This window comes from Adiantum capillus-veneris, chromosome 26, assembly GCF_014529385.1.
Source record: "Adiantum capillus-veneris isolate H3 chromosome 26, ASM1452938v2, whole genome shotgun sequence".
NCBI classification, from domain to species: domain Eukaryota; kingdom Viridiplantae; phylum Streptophyta; class Polypodiopsida; order Polypodiales; family Pteridaceae; genus Adiantum; species Adiantum capillus-veneris.
The window spans coordinates 32,260,741-32,277,940 of record NC_140956.1 but is presented as its reverse complement, the minus strand read 5'-3'; the positions used below and the strand labels follow the sequence as shown (position 1 = coordinate 32,277,940).

Here is a 17,200-nt window from a genome sequence, read left to right as displayed (position 1 = left end):
ACATTTGCCTTCCACAATCACAGAGAAGGGTGGGTCTATACCTTGTGACAATCCCTTCACACAAGTAGTTTGAGGATAATATTACCATGTCTTAACAGCCAAAATGGCCCATGAAACCAAAACATAGTGCGACTACTGATGATATCTCTCACCATAAAATGTAACAAAAAACGGGCCAATCTAGCAAAACAATGACCTGCAAGCTCCCACCTAAAAATGTTTATGAATGAGTCAAACTGTAGGCTACAACTGTCGAGTCATAAGCAAGTCGGTCAACATGGTCTATTTGGTATGCAATGGGGAACAGCCAGTCAAGATGAACATTCCAATGGGGTGAAGAGAATATGTTCTTACGTGCACATGTGTTAACCGTGCGCTTGACAAGGTCGCATATAAAAAATCCAGATCAAGGGATTCAAGAGTCTAGGCTGGTCAGAAACTTGCTGATACAATCAATACTACAAAAAACCTCTTAGAATTCTATGCCTGTTATGCAGCTTTCTCCTACATGTGGGTAACTTCATTCCAAGCCGCAGTCATGTTCTTCACTGCAAAAGAGGTTGCAACGGACTTTAGAAACATTGCATGACAAACAATCTCAAAGTTCATGGAAATTGCCTTGTATATGAAGCAGACATCTGTTCCCAAATGGTATTGAGGTCGTCCAACACTGTCAGCTCTTCATCATCTTTACTTGCACTATTATTATCTGGTAATCCTCAACATCGTATATAATGAAGTACCACAATGAGCATCTTAGTTCGACCATGGAAGCTAAAACTCAATTGGAAAACAAGTCTAAAGCTCTCTACCAGAAACTCTGCTCATAGAATCAACTTGATTTAGCAAGACCTGGAATGCAATCATGAGAATTGTGTTACAACCACAGCAAAAACAGTTAACTTGTACATCAACGTGAAGAAATCAATCAAAACAGACCTTCAAGGTTTGATGAAGAGAGAGTAATGTTTTGGTGGTTGTTGCATTAAGCTTTGCAAAGGCACCTTCAACTTCTCTTGACTGACTCATGCCCATTTTTACATCCCCCTGCACGCAGTTGTAACCCAATAAAAAGATTTGCCAATGTAACCAAAGCCCCTGGTACGCCAAAATTCATACATTTGCATGGGTATCTTGATTGGCCTACATACTCTACTCCAAAAAAAAGAGCTCTCTAGAAGAACTAACTCAAACTATAAACCTTGCTAAAGGCAGCTGCACTAATCAGACATATTCACAAAGGACCAAGTATTAGAGCTGCACCAGAGGTAGCCTGTTTGCATTTGAAAATGGTTTCTGCAATAGAATTCTAACTCCCAAGGCCTTGTCCCAAAGGGCCTGCCAGAAAATCATTATATATATACACAAATCGTTAAAAAAAAACTTGTCTAAAACACCAAAAAACTTCAACCACTGCCCAAACTTCAATTGACACCTTTTGGGTTCTCACAGCTTGACCTTTCAGCATCTCCTCATCACTGCGACCTTTCAGATTGTGCAGCATGTCTCTGTAAGAATGAATCAGCTCTAAGATTACAAAAGAGACGCAAAAACAGGAGTTAACTGATATACAGACAACATCAATCATTGAAACTGTTCATTTCAGAACTTCGAAACCAAACAAGGCACATGGTGAGAGCTACTGAAAGCCTCTTTACAACCAAAGAAAACAGGGCTGTTTTGAACAGCATTTTCAAAGCACTAATAGCACAATGCGCTCTGTAAGAAAGATGTTGGAAGAAGCTCGCTGCTGCCCACGCACCTGCAGTCCTCTCTCGCCATCGCTCACCACCCCCCCCCCCCCCCCCCCCCCCCCCCCCCCCGGGCGCTGCCCTGCCCTTGTCCAGCCCGCGCTGCCCCATCTCCATCCAGCCCGTCCCCCCCCCCCCCCCCCCCCCCCCCCGGCGCCTTCGCCTCTACCGTTTGCCTTAGACCTCTCTTCTATCAGCAGCACACACAGAATAGCGCCCCTGCTCCACCTCAGAGGGACTCTATAGAAGCCCCCTCGCCCGACACCGCGATCCGACCCGTCGACTTGCTCTTTCGCCAGAAGAGCAAGCGAGCTTGATTACCGAGGTGGAACGCTTGCAAGCCACCTCGGTCATCTGCAAGATCATTGGTACTCGACCCAGTCGAGGGGAGGTTCGAGATTTGCTTCAGGCCCGTCTCCTCTCCAATGTGGCAAGATGATCGATGTCCAGATTCTTGGGAGAGGGTACTACCAGGTAGAGTTCGAGTCTCCAAAGATGACGGCCAAGGTGATATCGATGAGCCCGCTCGGCATCCGAGCAGCTCGAGCTTAGTTCAGACGATGGCATCATGGTTTTGACCCTTCTACAGAGGTGCTTGAGGAGGAGGCCGACTTGCCTATCTCGGTCTGCTTCCCAAGCCTGAGGAGAGAGTATCTCCCGTTACTTGCCAAGATTGGTTCCATGATTGGGACTGTTCTGGAGTCACCGCGCATTGCAGCTTCAGTTGCGGCCAAGGCCGCAAGTTTGACCACTGTGCGGGTTCTTGTTCGAGACACACTCGCTCTCGAAGGTGATACTTCTGCCTCGTGTGAGTGGGGGTTGGATGAGACAGAGTGTGGAGTACTCAGGTCTCCCGAATCAGTGCTTCATTTGTAGACAGATGGGCCATCTGGCTAAGGCCTGTCCTCGCAAGAGATCCCGACCCACAATGAATGAGCAGCCTCCCAAGGCTGAGCATGCCCAGCAGTCAGATATTCGGGACACGCAGGCTGGTACTTCGACAGAGGCTAGCAATGAGACAGCTGACGGTTGGCAGCAAGCGCCTGGCCGCCGTCGACAGGGACGGGCTCATCACACTGCTCCCCCAGGTGGCCGGCCTCCTACAGCTCGGCAGCACTGGGTTCCGACAGGGAACCGCTTTGATCCCCTTTAGCGGGACCCCACTGAGGAGGCTCCACCCACCTCAGCTCCGCCTCCTCCACCCCCTCCCCCTACTTCACCCTCACCCTTACCTCCTCCTCCTCCTCTCTCCCCGGTGAGACCCTCAGCCTCATCTCCCGACCCTTCCCACTCTCCTCCTCAGACGCAGGGGGCTGGACACACGTCTGCAGCAAAGCGTTCTCTTGGTAGTGCTTTCACTTCGAGCCGAGTGGCTCGGGAGAGGCAGCCCCATCTGAGGCAGCCACTTCTGGTTCAGACTTCTCCTTTTGCAGCAGTCCCTCGGGGTTTGACTAGTTTTGACATTCGCAGACGATGGAACTTCTTCGACTACAGCTTCACATGATTCCTAGGTGATTCTTCTCCCGACCTAGAGGAGGCTTGCTCTCGAGTCCATGTCCTCTTTCTCACAGCTCGAGGCACTAAGGCTTTGGATATAGAGGTATGTTTCTCCTTTCCGTTGTGCGGTAGGGATCCTACAGAGTGGACCCTGCACACAGTTCTTGACTGGCTCCAGATCCAGGCCACTGAGTTCTCACACCACACAGGGGACCTAGGGGTGACAGATCTGGTACAGACATGTTGGCCTTTAGCCAAGTTCAGTGTGACGCCGCCAGATGCAGCAGGCTGTAGGCACATTGTGGTGCATTTGTTCGCTGACATTCAGAGCTCTCCCTGCTATGTATATGTACATGAGGATTCTTGGACAGAGGATGTAGCCTTACGGGTTGCACGCTCGGCTTGGGCCTGGGTGGGACAGTCACTTCACTCGCGCTTGTCTAGAAGTCGCTTAGATGCGGATTACTCCCCATCCAAACCGGCCTCAAAGATAGCGAGGTTGGCTGTTGTGGCAGCATCTGTTTTCTCTCACTGACTCCATGAGGATCGTCTCATGGATTGTGTAGGGATTAGGAGGGCCCCAGTTTCAACGCCGGAGTGAACAGTTGCGTAAGGAGCTTCAGCGATACCTTGTGGGTGGTGAGATTGATATTCTTATGCTACAGGAGCACCATCTGTGTGAGAGCCGCATTATACAATGTGGCGATATTTTGCGTGGTCGCTATGAGATATTTTAGTCAGTTGCATTTGGACCGGGAGGTATCCAGGGAGGGGTATGTATGTCGATTGCAAATTCTTTACAGCAGGCCATTGTTAGAGATGTATTATTGTGCCACGCAGAGCTCAGTGGATTACTATGCAGGTTCAGGGTTGCCTCATGGGTTTCCTGAACATATATGTGCCCAATGTGGCAAGTGCACGAGCAGAGTTTTGGTCTCATGTTGTTGAGTCTCTGCCGCATGCAGAGTGGTGGTATGTTGGGAGGGACTTCAGCATGTTGGAGGACCCCTCTGACAGGATTGGAGGTGGCCATGCCACGGTGCACGGGGCTGAGTTGGTAGCTTGGGAGCGGTTATGTATGACTATAAGGGTTTCTGATGTTTGGCAGCACTCATTCTTTGTGAGAACCCTAGACAGCTTGTCTTTCTCTCGCATCGCAAAGTAGGAGTGAATCTATCTTGGATAGATCGCTTCTATGCCAGTGACCACATTTGTGACATGGGAGGATCTGTTTGCATCCTTGCAGGGACTACTTTTTCCGACCATGCGCCAGTTATTCTGAAACCGGCCCGTGGGGCTGTAGGCTTTGGCTTTCACCCGAAATTCTTTACTTTACTTTAGACACACAGAGAGACAGAGAGAGAGAGAGTACTTTGCAAATGGAACCTGCGACAGGAATTAACACTAAAAGCACACACGCGGCTCGGAAACTAGAATGCTCCAAGCAAAGGTTGACAACTTGTAGGCCCCCAAAATTGGTGCCCCTCTCGGTATTTCTTTGTTCTTTAAGAGCGTAATTACAAAGAAATTCCTTGGAATTCTTTGTCTATATCCAACTACATACAACCTGTTTTGGCAAAATTTCAGTAACATAACAGCCCCAAAACTTGCCCGAAACCAATTCCCCTGCTGGAACTCCCTGTTTTCAGCCCTAAACAGGCCCCGCACTGTCCTCTATTAGTGGGGCAGTGTTCCCAATGGTTCTTGCGTCCATATGGCTGAAAAACAATCAAAATTCAATGCATAACCAGCGCTAAAAACGCACCTGTACGGTGAGGTTATCACCCTCACCGGTGCCTGCTTTTGGAGTAGCTCCTCAGAGAGGCTCTTGCCTCAACAAAACTCATGTAACCACACAACTATACATGAGTCAAATGAAGAGCCCTCTTGTGGGGCATCACATTACTGCACGTAGGGAAGACAGAGAGCAGTGTGAGGTGTGCAGGACATGACTTCTTGCACCACACTGTACATGAGAGGGAAAGCTTGCAATCAATAGCTCTTAACCTGTGGGGGCAGGCTGCAAATGAGCTCTCTCCCAGCTAGAAATCGAGCGTCCAAGTTTCTGCATAAGGAAACTGCACCAGAACGCGCCACTCGGGACATTTACAAGCATTTTCCCGTTTTGGGCTTCCGAGTTAAAAATCTCGGACTGGTTGCCCAATTGACTTTGCAGCAAAGTTCTAAAATGTCCCCTTGACATTCCAAAGATAATGACGCGGGTACTTTCTTCTGGTGACCCCACCTTGACTTTGTGCCTTTATTGAGATCACTTCCTAGTATCCATCAACTTGCTACGTCCACCCCGTTGCACTTAGCAAGTTGGTGGATACTAGGAAGTGATCTCAATAAAGGACAAGATCGATCTGCCTCAAAGATCTTGTCCTTTGTATGCAAAATGGGAGGAACTTTTTTGCCGCCTTCAACAATCTCAAAAGGTGCTTTGCCAGTCGACGAATGCACCGTATTATTGTACGCATACTCAAGCATAGGCAAATATTGTTCCCACTTGCCCTTATTATCTGACACATAGCATTTCAACAGATCTAAGACAGTAGAATTACCCTCTTCTTACTGTCCATAAGTTTGTGGACGAAATGACGACGAGAACTTGAGCGTAGTGCCCATGTTCTCAAACAATCCTCTCCAAAACAAACTTGTCATGCGAGGATCACGATCATTGATATTCGATTGTGGCATACCATGGTACTTAAACACATTGTACATGAACAAGCGTGCCATCTGATCAGATTTTATCTTCTTCGTGAGACAGGGATAAAATGGGCCTGCTTGCTGAACCTCCAGATAATGGTCCATATACCATCATTCCCTATTGGCGTTCTTGGAAGATCAAAGATAAAGTCCATAGCAATGCTTTCCCATGGCTTATCCGGAATCGACAGTCGTTGTAACAGCCCTGGTGCCTTTTATCTATCAAACTTGATCTTTTGGCAAATCATGCATACTCGCACAAAGGCATCCACATCTCTCCTCAAGGTAGGCCAATAGAAGAATGTCTCTACCGCTTTAACTGTCGCATCAATACCACGATGCCCTGCATACGGTGGGACATGACTCTCTTCCATGACCTTATGTCGCAATAGCCTAGTGACACAAAGTCTGCCATGCATCATCACAAAACCAACTCTGAGGAGGTAGTGCTCATGATGTTGCCCCTCTTGCAATTGTTTAAAGATTCTTGCAAAATCTTCATCAGTAACATATTGTTCCTTCATGTCATCAAGCTCATGATAATAAGGAATTAACACAACTGAAATTTGTGGCTTCCTTGATAATGCATCAGCCACAACATTCTTCTTGCTTTTCACATGCATAATTTGGAAGTGGAACATAGAAAGAATGTTTGCCCATCGCATATGCTTTTCGGATAACTTTGATTGTGTCAAGAAGTACCGCAAGGTCTGATGGTCTGTCTCGACAACAAAATCAGCACCTAAGAGGTAGTGCTTCCAACTAGAAAGCGCATGAATCACGGCCAAGAGCTCTTTCTCATAGACTTGCATACTCTTCTCTGGCCCTTGCAAAATTCGGCTTTCATAAGCTACTACCCGTCCATCTTGCATTAGCACTGCTCCGATGCTACTGCCACACACGTCACATTGGACCACAAATGACTTCCTGAGGTTTGGCAAAACAATTAGTGGATCTAAAGTAAACTTTTCCTTTAAGAGACTAAAAGCTGAAATCTCTTTTTGGGTCCATCTGAAAGTGACCTCTTTCTTTTGCAAAGCATGAAGATGTGATGCTATCTCTGCAAAATTCCTAATAACCTTCTAGAGTAGGAGTACAATCCCAAGAAGCTTTTGACATCATGCACAGTCTTCAAGTCTGGCCATGTTTTGATAGCTTCAACCTTTGCGGGATCCATTCTGACACCATCCTTTGAGACTATGTGGCCAAGAAAGTGGATCTCTTCCAGGAAGAATTCACTTTTCTTAGGATTGACAAGTAACCTCTGACTGCACAGCTCTTCGAACACAATGGTCAAGTGACGCCTATGCTCCTCTTCATTCTTCGAATAGACTATCATGTCATCCAAGAACGTCCTAACAAACTGTTGATGCGAGCGAAAAATCCGGTCCATCATTTTGTTGAACGTGACACGAGCATTTGTTAGCCCAAACGGCATCACTAGAAACTCATAAAGACCAAATGTCGTTTTAAACGCAGTCTTGTGCACATCTTCTGGCCTTATACGAATCTGATGGTACCCACTCTTAAGGTCTATCCTACTGAAAATTGAAGCACCCTCTAAATTATTGAGAATATCATCAATCCTAGGAATAGGAAACCTATTCTTGATGGTATTCTTATTCCACCCACGGTAGTCAATACACATGCGCCATGAGCCATCCTTTTTCTACACCAGGAGCACTGGGGAGAAAAAGGGTAGAAGAACTAGGTTGAATCAGGCCCTTCTCTAATAACTCCTCAACCTGGCCCATAATCTCTTTCTGCTGCGCCGCGCTAACCCTGCAGGGAGGTCTATTTGATGGGCTACACCCTGGCACCAAATCTATCTGATGATCCTCAGGTCTCTCTGGCGGCAATTGCGAGGGTAATGAATCAGAAAAACAATCACCAAACTCTTGCAAAAATGTTGACCTTTCTTTATCTAACACAGATAAATTTGACTGACAATTATCTGAGACATCACATGCAAAAGTGAAGTGCAAAGAAAGATGATTCTTTATTACAAAAGTGATAGCCGAAGCAGATACAATAGGGACAGACTCCCCTCTGAGCTTTACATCCAAAACATGAGTTTTGCCCCTATGCTGAAGGGTGATTGTCTTGCCGAAGACATCCAACACGCCATGTACTCTGAACATCCACGGAATTCCAAGTAGCGCATTGCACCCTTCCAATGGCATGATATTAAATTCTTTTGTGTCTACATATGACCGAATATGCAGACTCTGAGTGGCCAGGACATGCCAACCCTGCCTCTGCCCGTGTACCCCATCTCTTCAGCTCTGATGCCTAGCTTCATAGCTAACTCTTGTAAGATAAAGTTTGCTTTGGCACGTGGATCAAGGAAGATGAGTGTTGTCTGATCTCTAACTTTACCCCATGCTCTGCATAACTCACTGGCATCTGTACTAGGCCTGTCACCCACCATATCTGGCACCAAATGTGCAGTGGGTTTAGGCTTCTTGCCTTTCTGGTCCTCTTTATCATTAAAGTCAGCTGGTCTTTTCCTTTGTGGACAACTTGTAGCAAAGTGACCAGGCTGCTCGCATATAAAGCATTTGTTTTCAGCCATTAGGACCTTCTTTTCCTCGAGCAACTTGCGCACAAAGGGCTTCCTTTTCTGTTTCTTTGCCTGCGCTCCAAAAGTCCCAGCTGAATCCTTGTCTTTGGTGGCCTTTTCTAACTCGTGTGACGCTTCAGGAGCCGTTTTCACAAAGGGCTTCTTCGCTGAATTTTTCTTTTGTTGCCCTCCTTTCTCGTTGCTCGGAAACCCATTGTCCTCTCCTTTCAACAAGGCAAGACCAGTGTTAGCAACTTTCATGAGTTGGGTGAGGGTAGCCACTCTGTTCTTCGTACAGTAGTCCCGAAGCCCTCTAGGCAGCCCACAACAATACTTCTCTATCTGCTCTGTCAATGGCACAAATCTGTAGGAGGTCACTGAGAGTAACGCTTACAAAACCTCCGATTGCACTCCAACAAGCTCGGGCATGTAGCCGAAGTAAGCTGGTGTCAATCTATCATGACGTCGGCGTCAAATTCATTTGACAGCCAAGCCATGCAAACATTTGTTTGAAGTAGACCCAAGTGGCAGGTGCATGTCCTTGCATTAACAATGTCGTCCACCATGTAAGCGCATTGTCCTTCAAGAAAGTGACAGCTTTCCTGACCTTAGAGGCCTCTGTAAAATTCCCTCCTACATAAGCTGTATCGAACTGCTGGAGGAAAGTGAGAGCCTTTGCCTTATCCTCGAAGCCGCTGAAAGTGCTAAATTACAACTGCACCACCTTCTTTGTAAGCTTTCGGCTTTCTCAGTGCCCCCAAATTGTCATAGGGAATTGTTTACAACATGGGCATTGTGGTAGGCATCATCGGCACATCTTGGCCATTAACATTTTGCGTCAGAGGTGCCATATATCTAGCTGCTGTCCAGAAAAACCAGCCATGCCAAAATGAGCCTGTGGCACCCCAAACTGGCCCTGGTTGCTCTGAAAACCTTGCTACATGCCGATGCTACCATACATGGGGTTTGGCATCATGCCTTGCATACCCCCAAACATTGTTCCTGGCATGTACGGCTAACTTCCGACGCATAACCAACCATACCCTGGAATGCACATCCACCCCCGAAATACCGAGGATGTACCGTGGGTGGTGGAAAAAATGGGTGCACATTGCCTAGTATACTAGTTCCTTGTCCATTCAAGACAGCATGCGGGCTCTGAAAGGTGGCGGGCTGAACTGGCATAGCTTGTGAAATAGGCGTTCTAGCCACCTCTTCAAGGACGAGAGGAACCTGTTTTGGAGCCCCTCACTCCACAACATGCGAGTGTTCCCTATCCTGCTGAGACGCATGAAGTACTTGGGCTTGAGCCTCAACAAACTCTGTTCACGGTGTAGGTTGCCTATTTTGTTGTGGCACTGGTAGCGCTTACAAGAACTCCATAAACCTTGGGTTCTGCACCAGTTGCCAAATCACATTCACCGCGGTAACTAACTGAGTCCTGAACGCATCATCCTCAAGTTGCCCAATCATATAGCCCTGTACTAGAGGGACATTCACATCAACGAGAGGCACAGACGGGCGTGGCCGTGAGCTCTCGCCAATCTCGAGCACCATTGGAACTTATTGTCTGTCCTTCAAAGAGGAACCCTCTACCATAATGCCTTCCCTTTGTCGGCCGTAGTGTAATCCCGTGTTCCTGTACTGTGTGTCTTTACCCAAAACAACCGAGGCTCACTTCTAGAGGAAAAAGTGATTGATGTCACGGAAACGGAACCTTGAAACCGGCCCGTGGGGCGGTAGGCTTTGGCTTTCACCCGAAATTCTTTACTTTACTTTAGACACACACACACACACACACACACACACACACACACAGAGTACTTTGCAAAGGGAACCTGCGACGGCAATTAACACTTAAAGCATACACAAGGCTCGGAAACTAGAATGCTCCGAGCAGACGTTGACAACCTGTAGGCCCCAAAATTGGCGCCGCTCTCGGTATTTCTTTATTCTTTAAGAGTGTAATTACAAAGAAGAGTCCTTGGAATTTTTTGCCTGTATCCAGCTAGATACCACCTGTTCTGGCAAAATTTCCGTAGCATAACAGCCTCAAAACTTGCCCGAGACCAATTCCCCTACTAGAACTCACTTCCACTGGCATAAACCCTCTGATTTCTGCCCAAAAACAGTAAATTAAGCTCGCTGTATTTACTGGTTTTTGCCCTGTTTTCAACCCTAAACAGTCCCCAAACTGTCCTCTATCAATGGGGCACTGTTCCCAATGGTTCTAGCGCCCATATGGCTGAAAAACAGTCAAAATTCAGAGCATAACCAGCGCTGAAAACGCACCTGTACCGTGAGGTTATCACCCTCACCGGTGCCTGCTTTTGGAGTAGCAGTTAGCTACTCTTGTTCCTACTCAGAGAGGCTCTTGCCTCAGCAAAACGCATGTAACCACACAATTGTACATGAGTCAAATGAAGAGCCCTCTTGTGGGGCATCACATTACTACATGTAGGGAAGAGAGAGAGAGAGAGCAATGTGAGGTGTGCAAGACATGACTTCTTGCACCAGACTATACATGAGAGGGAAAGCTTGCAATCAATAGCTCTTAAACTGTGGCAGGCTGCAAATGAGCTCTCTCCCAGCTAGAAATCGAGCGTCCAAGTTTTTGCATGAGGAAACTGCACCAGAACGCGCCACTTGGCACATTTACAAGCATTTTTCCGTTTTGGGCTTCTCGGTTAAAAATCTCCTGACCGGTTGCCCAGTTGACTTTGCAGCAAAGTTCTAAAATGTTCCCCTTGTCATTCCAGAGATAATGACGCGGGTACTTTCTGTTGGTGATCCCACCTTGACTTTGTGCCTTTATTGAGATCACTTCCTAGTATCCACCAACTTGCTAAGTGCAACGGGGGGACCTACATGATCTTGAACTGAGCCTAGACATCCTCTTACTATATGAATTCCAATGCCGACCAGCTTCTCGCCTGCGGGTGAAACTACCATTCACATTGGCCATACAATGTCAGACCATTTGCAACTTCAAAAAGAGGGTCTCAAAAACAATAAAACAAAAATCATTGGAAAGAAACCGACAACTAAGGTTAGCAATTGCCACGTCCTCGTGACAGATTCTCACAGTGACAGACAGACAGAGGAGGGGGGGTGTGACATTACGCAGCCTCGAGCAGATCTTGTTGGATCCAGAGCTTAGAGAGTAAGTGGAGGCACTTTGGTCAGAGAGTATGGACACACACGACACCCCTGCTGGTAGAGTGGCCTCTGGACTGGCAGAGCTTAGTCGCTTCTTCCTTCAGGAGTCTGCAACCAGGGAGGATGAGAAGCGTCTTCGACGAGGAGTTGCTTCCTTATAGAGGATACAAGAGCAGCATCCAGACAGCCCTTGGTTGGAGGAGCACATGCAGCAGGCTAGACAGGAGCTGAGTAGCATTGAGGAGCAGCGCCATGAGTTTGCCTTCCATCGACAGGCATCTCAGTGGACCCAGGTGGGAGACCGAGTTATTGGGGAGTTTTTTGAGACAGTGGGGCCACGTCATGCACACACCAATGTTAGTCAATTGAGGAGACCTGGCGGATCTGTGGCCTCAGAGCCTAAGGATATGCGTGCAGTTGCTACTGACATCTACAGTGATCTGCTGTCAGCTGAGCCTCGCTCAGAGCGCCAAGATGCATGCAAAAAGCAGGTTTGGGCACAAATACCTTGCCTTGTTACCAAGGATATGCGACACAGACTTGAGCTTCCTCTCCAGTTAGAGGAGCTCCATGTGGCCCTCAGAGCACTTCCCCGCGGTAGCTGTCCAGAGGAGGATGGTTTGACCTCCAGCTTTTTCTTGGAGTATTGGGACTTACTTGGTTCAGATTTGTGTCGCGCATTTCAGTACGTTCTACTCACTGGCGAGATGCCTGACAGCATGAGTGAGGGTTTGATCTACCGGATTCCCAAGAAGAGAGCCTCCTTGGATGAGATTCGGCAGCGGCGACCCATTACCATCCTCAACTCATAACAAAATTCTAGCAAAGGCTCTGAGTTTGAGGATTCAGCCACTACTAGAGAGCATGATAAATGGGACTCAAACAGGTGTTGTCAAGGAGCGCAGCATCCTTGACAACATCTTCACTTTTTGGGAGGCGTTTGCCCTTGCGCGTCTCCGAGAAGAGGATTTGGTGATACTCCTCCACTTTGAGAAGGCCTACAAAAGAGTTGATTGGGACTTCCTCGAGGGCACTCTACGCAAGATGGGTTTCACAGATGCTTGGATTAGAGGTGTGTCAACTCTCTACAGGCGTGCGCACAGTCGGGTGCTCTAGGGGGCCGAGGGGAGCGTTTCTTGCTCACGCGTTCGGTCAGGCAGGGTTGCCCTCTTGCACCCTTTCTCTTCCTGTTCTATGTTGAGGCGATTTCTTGACTTCTTAGCAGGTTGGCCTACATGGCCTTGAGCTCCCTATTAGGGAAAATGAGCTTCTTGATGCTGAGTTTGCTGATGACTCACCCTTGTACTTGGAGGGCCAATAGGCCAATTTGCACAGGTGTTAGAAGGCTCTCGCGGTGTTTTGTTGGGCGTCAGGTCCACTCCTCAACTGGAGGAAGACAGTTCCTTTCTGAGTTGGCAGTGCTCCGATCCCTGAGTGGTCGCCAAGTGAGGGTTTCAGATGGATTCTCCAAGGGACTGCAGTTCGCTACTTGGACTGTCACGTTGGCCTGGACTTGTCTCCTGAGCAGAGCAGCAGACTGCTCCACTCCTTGTCCATCAAGAGGAAGTTGCTACACTGGAGCTCAGCACGGCTCTCTTTGGCGGGCAGAGTTGTTGTCACGAGGACGTGGCAACTGTTAACTATGTCACGAGGACGTGGCAATTGCTAACCTTAGTTGTTGGTTTCTTTCCAATGATTTTTGTTTTATTTTTGAGACCCTCTTTTTGAAGTTGCAAATGGTCGGACATTATATGGCCGAGTCTTTACTTCCAGCAGGGCACACACCGGCCTGTTATGTGTGTACACTGTACAGGGCAGCCACGTCACCAATTTGTGACAAAGCCACAACAAAATAGGCAACCTACTGCGAACAGAGCTTGTTGAGGCTCAAGCCCAAGTACTTCATGCGTCTCAGCAGGATAGGGAACACTCGCATGTTGCGGAGTCAGGGGTTCCAAAACAGGTTCCTCCCGTCCTTGAAGAGGTGGCTAGAACACCTATTTCACAGGCTATGCCAGTTCAGCCCGCCGCCTTTCAGAGCCCGCATGCTGTCTTGAATGGACAGGGAACTGGTTACCAGGCAATGCACCCAATTTTTCCACCACCCACGATACATCCTCGGTATTTCGGGGGTGGATGTGTGTTCCAGAGTATGGCTGGTTATGCACCTGGAAGTCAACCGTACATGCCAAGAACAGTGTTTGAGGGTATGCAAGGCATGATGCCAAACCCCATGTATGGTAGCATCGGCATGCAGCAAGGTTTTCAGAGCAACCAGAGCCAGTTTGGGGTGCCACAGACTCATTTTGGCATGGCTGGTTTTTTTGGACAACAACCAGATATAGCACCTCTAACGCAAGATGTTAATGGCCAAGATGTGCCGATGATGCCTACTACAGTGCCCATGTTGCAGACAATTCCTTATGACAATTTGGGGCACTGGAAAAGCCAAAAGCTTCCAAAGAAGGTGGTGCAACAATAAAGTTCAACACTTTCAGTGTCTTCAAGGATAAAGCAAAGGCTCTCACTTTCCTCCAGCAGTTTGATACAGCTTATGTAGGAGGGAATTTTACAGAGGCTCCAAGGTTAGGAAACCTGCCACTTTCTTGAAGAACAATGCGCTTACATGGTGGACGACATTGTTAATGCAAGGACGGGCACCCTCCACTTGGGTCTACTTCAACCAAATGTTTGCATCTGCTTGGCTGTCAAATAAATTTGAAGCCGACGTCATGACAGATTGGCATAAGCTTACTTCATGCAAGAGCTTGTTGGAGTACAATCGGAGGTTTTGTAAAGCGTTACTCTCAATGACCTCCTACAGATTTGTGCCATTAACAAAGCAAATAGAGAAGTATTGTTGTGGGCTGCCTAAAGGGCTTCGGGACTTCTGTACGGGACTTCTGTACCCTCACCCAGCTCATGGAAGTTGCTAACATTGGTCTTGCCTTGTTGAAAGGAAAGGACAGTGGGTTTCCGAGCAACGAGAAAGGAGGGCAACAAAAGAAAAATTCAGCGAAGAAGCCCTTTGTGAAAACGGCTCCTAAAGCGTCAAAGGGGTCAGAAAAGGCCACCAAAGACAAGGATTCAGCCAGGACTTCTGGAGTGCAGGCAAAGAAACAGAAAAGGAAGCCTTTCATGCGTAAGTCGATCGAGGAAAAGAAGGTCCTAATGGCTGAAAACAAATGCTTTATATGCGAGCAGCCTGTTCACTTTGCTACAAATTGTCCACAAAGGAAAAGACCAGCTAACTCAAATGATAAAGAGGACCAGAAAGGCAAGAAGCCTAAACCCACGGCACGTTTGGTGCCAGATAAGGTGGGTGGCAGGCCGAGTACAGATGCCAGTGAGTTATGCAGAGCATGGGGTAAAGTTAGAGATCAGACGGCACTCATCTTCCTTGATCCACGTGCCAAAGCAAACTTTATCTCACAAGAGTTAGCTATGAAGCTAGGCACCAGAGCTGAAGAGATGAGGTACACGCGCAGAGGGAGGGTTGGCATGTCCTGGCCACTCAAAGTGTGTTACTCCCATTATTAAAAAGTTGTGTCTGCATATACAGTCATATGTAGATACGAAAGAATTTAATATCATGCCATTGGAAGGGTGCAATGCGCTACTTGGAATTCCGTGGATGTTCAGAGTACATGGCGTGCTGGATGTCTTCGGCAAGACGATCGCCCTTCAGCATAGGGGCAAAACTCATGTTTTGGATGTAAAGCTCAGAGGGGAGTCTGCCCCTATTGTATCTGCTTCGGCTATCACTTCTGTAATAAAGAATCATTTTTCTCTGCACTTCACTTTTGCACGTGACGTCTCAGATAATTATCAATCAAATTTATCTGTGTTAGATAAAGAAAGGTCAACATTTTTGCAAGAGTTTGGTGATTGTTTTTCTGATTCATTACCCTCGCAATTGCCGCCAGAGAGACCTGAGGATCATCGGATAGATTTGGTGCCAGGGTGTAGCCCACCAAATAGACCTCCCTACAGGGTTAAGGCGGCGCAACAGAAAGAGATTATGGGCCAGGTTGAGGAGTTATTAGAGAAGGAGTTGCTTCAGCCTAGTTCTTCACCCTTTTGCTCCCTAGTGCTCCTAGTGCAGAAAAAAGATGGCTCATGGCGCATGTGTATTGACTACCGTGCGCTGAATAAGAATACATCAAGAATAGGTTTCCTATTCCTAGAATTGCTGATATTCTAGATCGTTTAGAGGGTGCTGCAATTTTCAGCAGGATAGACCTTAAGAGTGAGTACCATGAGATTCGTATAAGGCCAAAAGATGTGCACAAGAGTGCGTTTAGAACACCATTTGGTCTCTATGAGTTTCTAGTGATGCCGTTTGGTCTAACAAATGCTCCTACCACGTTCAACAGAATGATGGACAAGATTTTCCGCTTGCATCAACAGTTTGTTGGGACCTTCTTCGATGACATGATAGTCTATTCGAAGAATGAAGAGGAGCATAGGCGTCACTTGACCATTGTGTCCGAAGAGCTGCGCAATCACAGGCTACTTGTCAATCCTAAGAAAAGTGAATTCTTCCCAAAAGAGATCCACTTTCTTGGCCACAATAGTCTCAAAGAATGGTGTCAGAATGGATCACGCAAAGGTCGAAGCAATGAAGACATGGCCAAACTTGAAGACTATGCACGATGTGAGAAGCTTGTTGGGATTGTGTTCCTACTATAGAAGGTTTATCAGGAATTTTGCAGAGGTAGCATCACCTCTTCGCACTTTGCAAAAGAAAGAGGTCACTGATGGACCCAAAAAGAGATTTCAGCTTTTAGTCTCTTTAAGGAAAAGTTGACTTCAAATCCAGTAATTGTTTTGCCAGATCTAAGAAGTCATTTGTGGTCCGGTGTGAAGCGTGTGGCAGTAACATCGGAGCAGAGCTAATGCAAGTTGGGCGGGTAGTAGCTTATGAAAGCCGAATTTTGCAAGGGCCAGAAAGGACTATGCAAGCCTATAAGAAAGAGCTCTTGGCGGTGATTCATGCGCTTTCTAGCTGGAAGCACTACCTCTTAGGTGCTGATTTTCTTGTCCAAACAGACCATCGGACCTTGCGATACTTCTTGACACAGTCAAAGTTATCCGAAAAGCATATGCGATGGGCGAACATTCTTTCTATGTTCCACTTCCAGATTATGCATGTGGAAGGCAAGAAGAATGTTGTGGTTGATGCGTTATCATGGAAGCCACAAATTTCAGTCATCATGAGTTGGATGACATGAAGGAACAACAAACAGATGCACCACAATGTGCCTGCAACCCGTTGTTGCATCCGATGGCGTCACACTGAACTTGGCAAGAGGCCAAAGTGTCTGTACCAGATCTGTCACCCCTAAGTCCCCTGTGTGGTGTGAGAACTCAGTAGCCTGAATCTGGAGCCAGTCAAGACACTGTGTACAGGGTCTACTCTGTAGGATCCCTACCACACATCGAGAAGGAGAAACCCACCGCTGTGTCCAAAGCCTCAATGCCTCGAGCTGCAAGAAAGAGGACGTGGACTCGAAAG

General features: G+C 47.4%; 1 protein-coding gene across 2 annotated transcripts in view; it reads right to left on the bottom strand.

Annotated features, from left to right (window-relative positions):
- Window positions 1-17,200, bottom strand: part of LOC147423218 (uncharacterized) — a 32,082-nt gene that overhangs the window by 3,598 nt on the left and 11,284 nt on the right. Inside the window, exons 5-9 of one of the 2 annotated variants that reach the window (XM_086500930.1) lie at window positions 1,436-1,508; window positions 1,264-1,338; window positions 940-1,047; window positions 813-852; window positions 619-718 (exon numbers count right to left, since the gene is read on the bottom strand). In XM_086500930.1, coding sequence (XP_086357056.1) covers window positions 619-718; window positions 813-852; window positions 940-1,047; window positions 1,264-1,338; window positions 1,436-1,508 — 396 coding nt within the window. The remainder of the gene's footprint in view (window positions 1-618; window positions 719-812; window positions 853-939; window positions 1,048-1,263; window positions 1,339-1,435; window positions 1,509-17,200) is intronic. The other variant, XM_086500931.1, reaches the window with a different exon arrangement.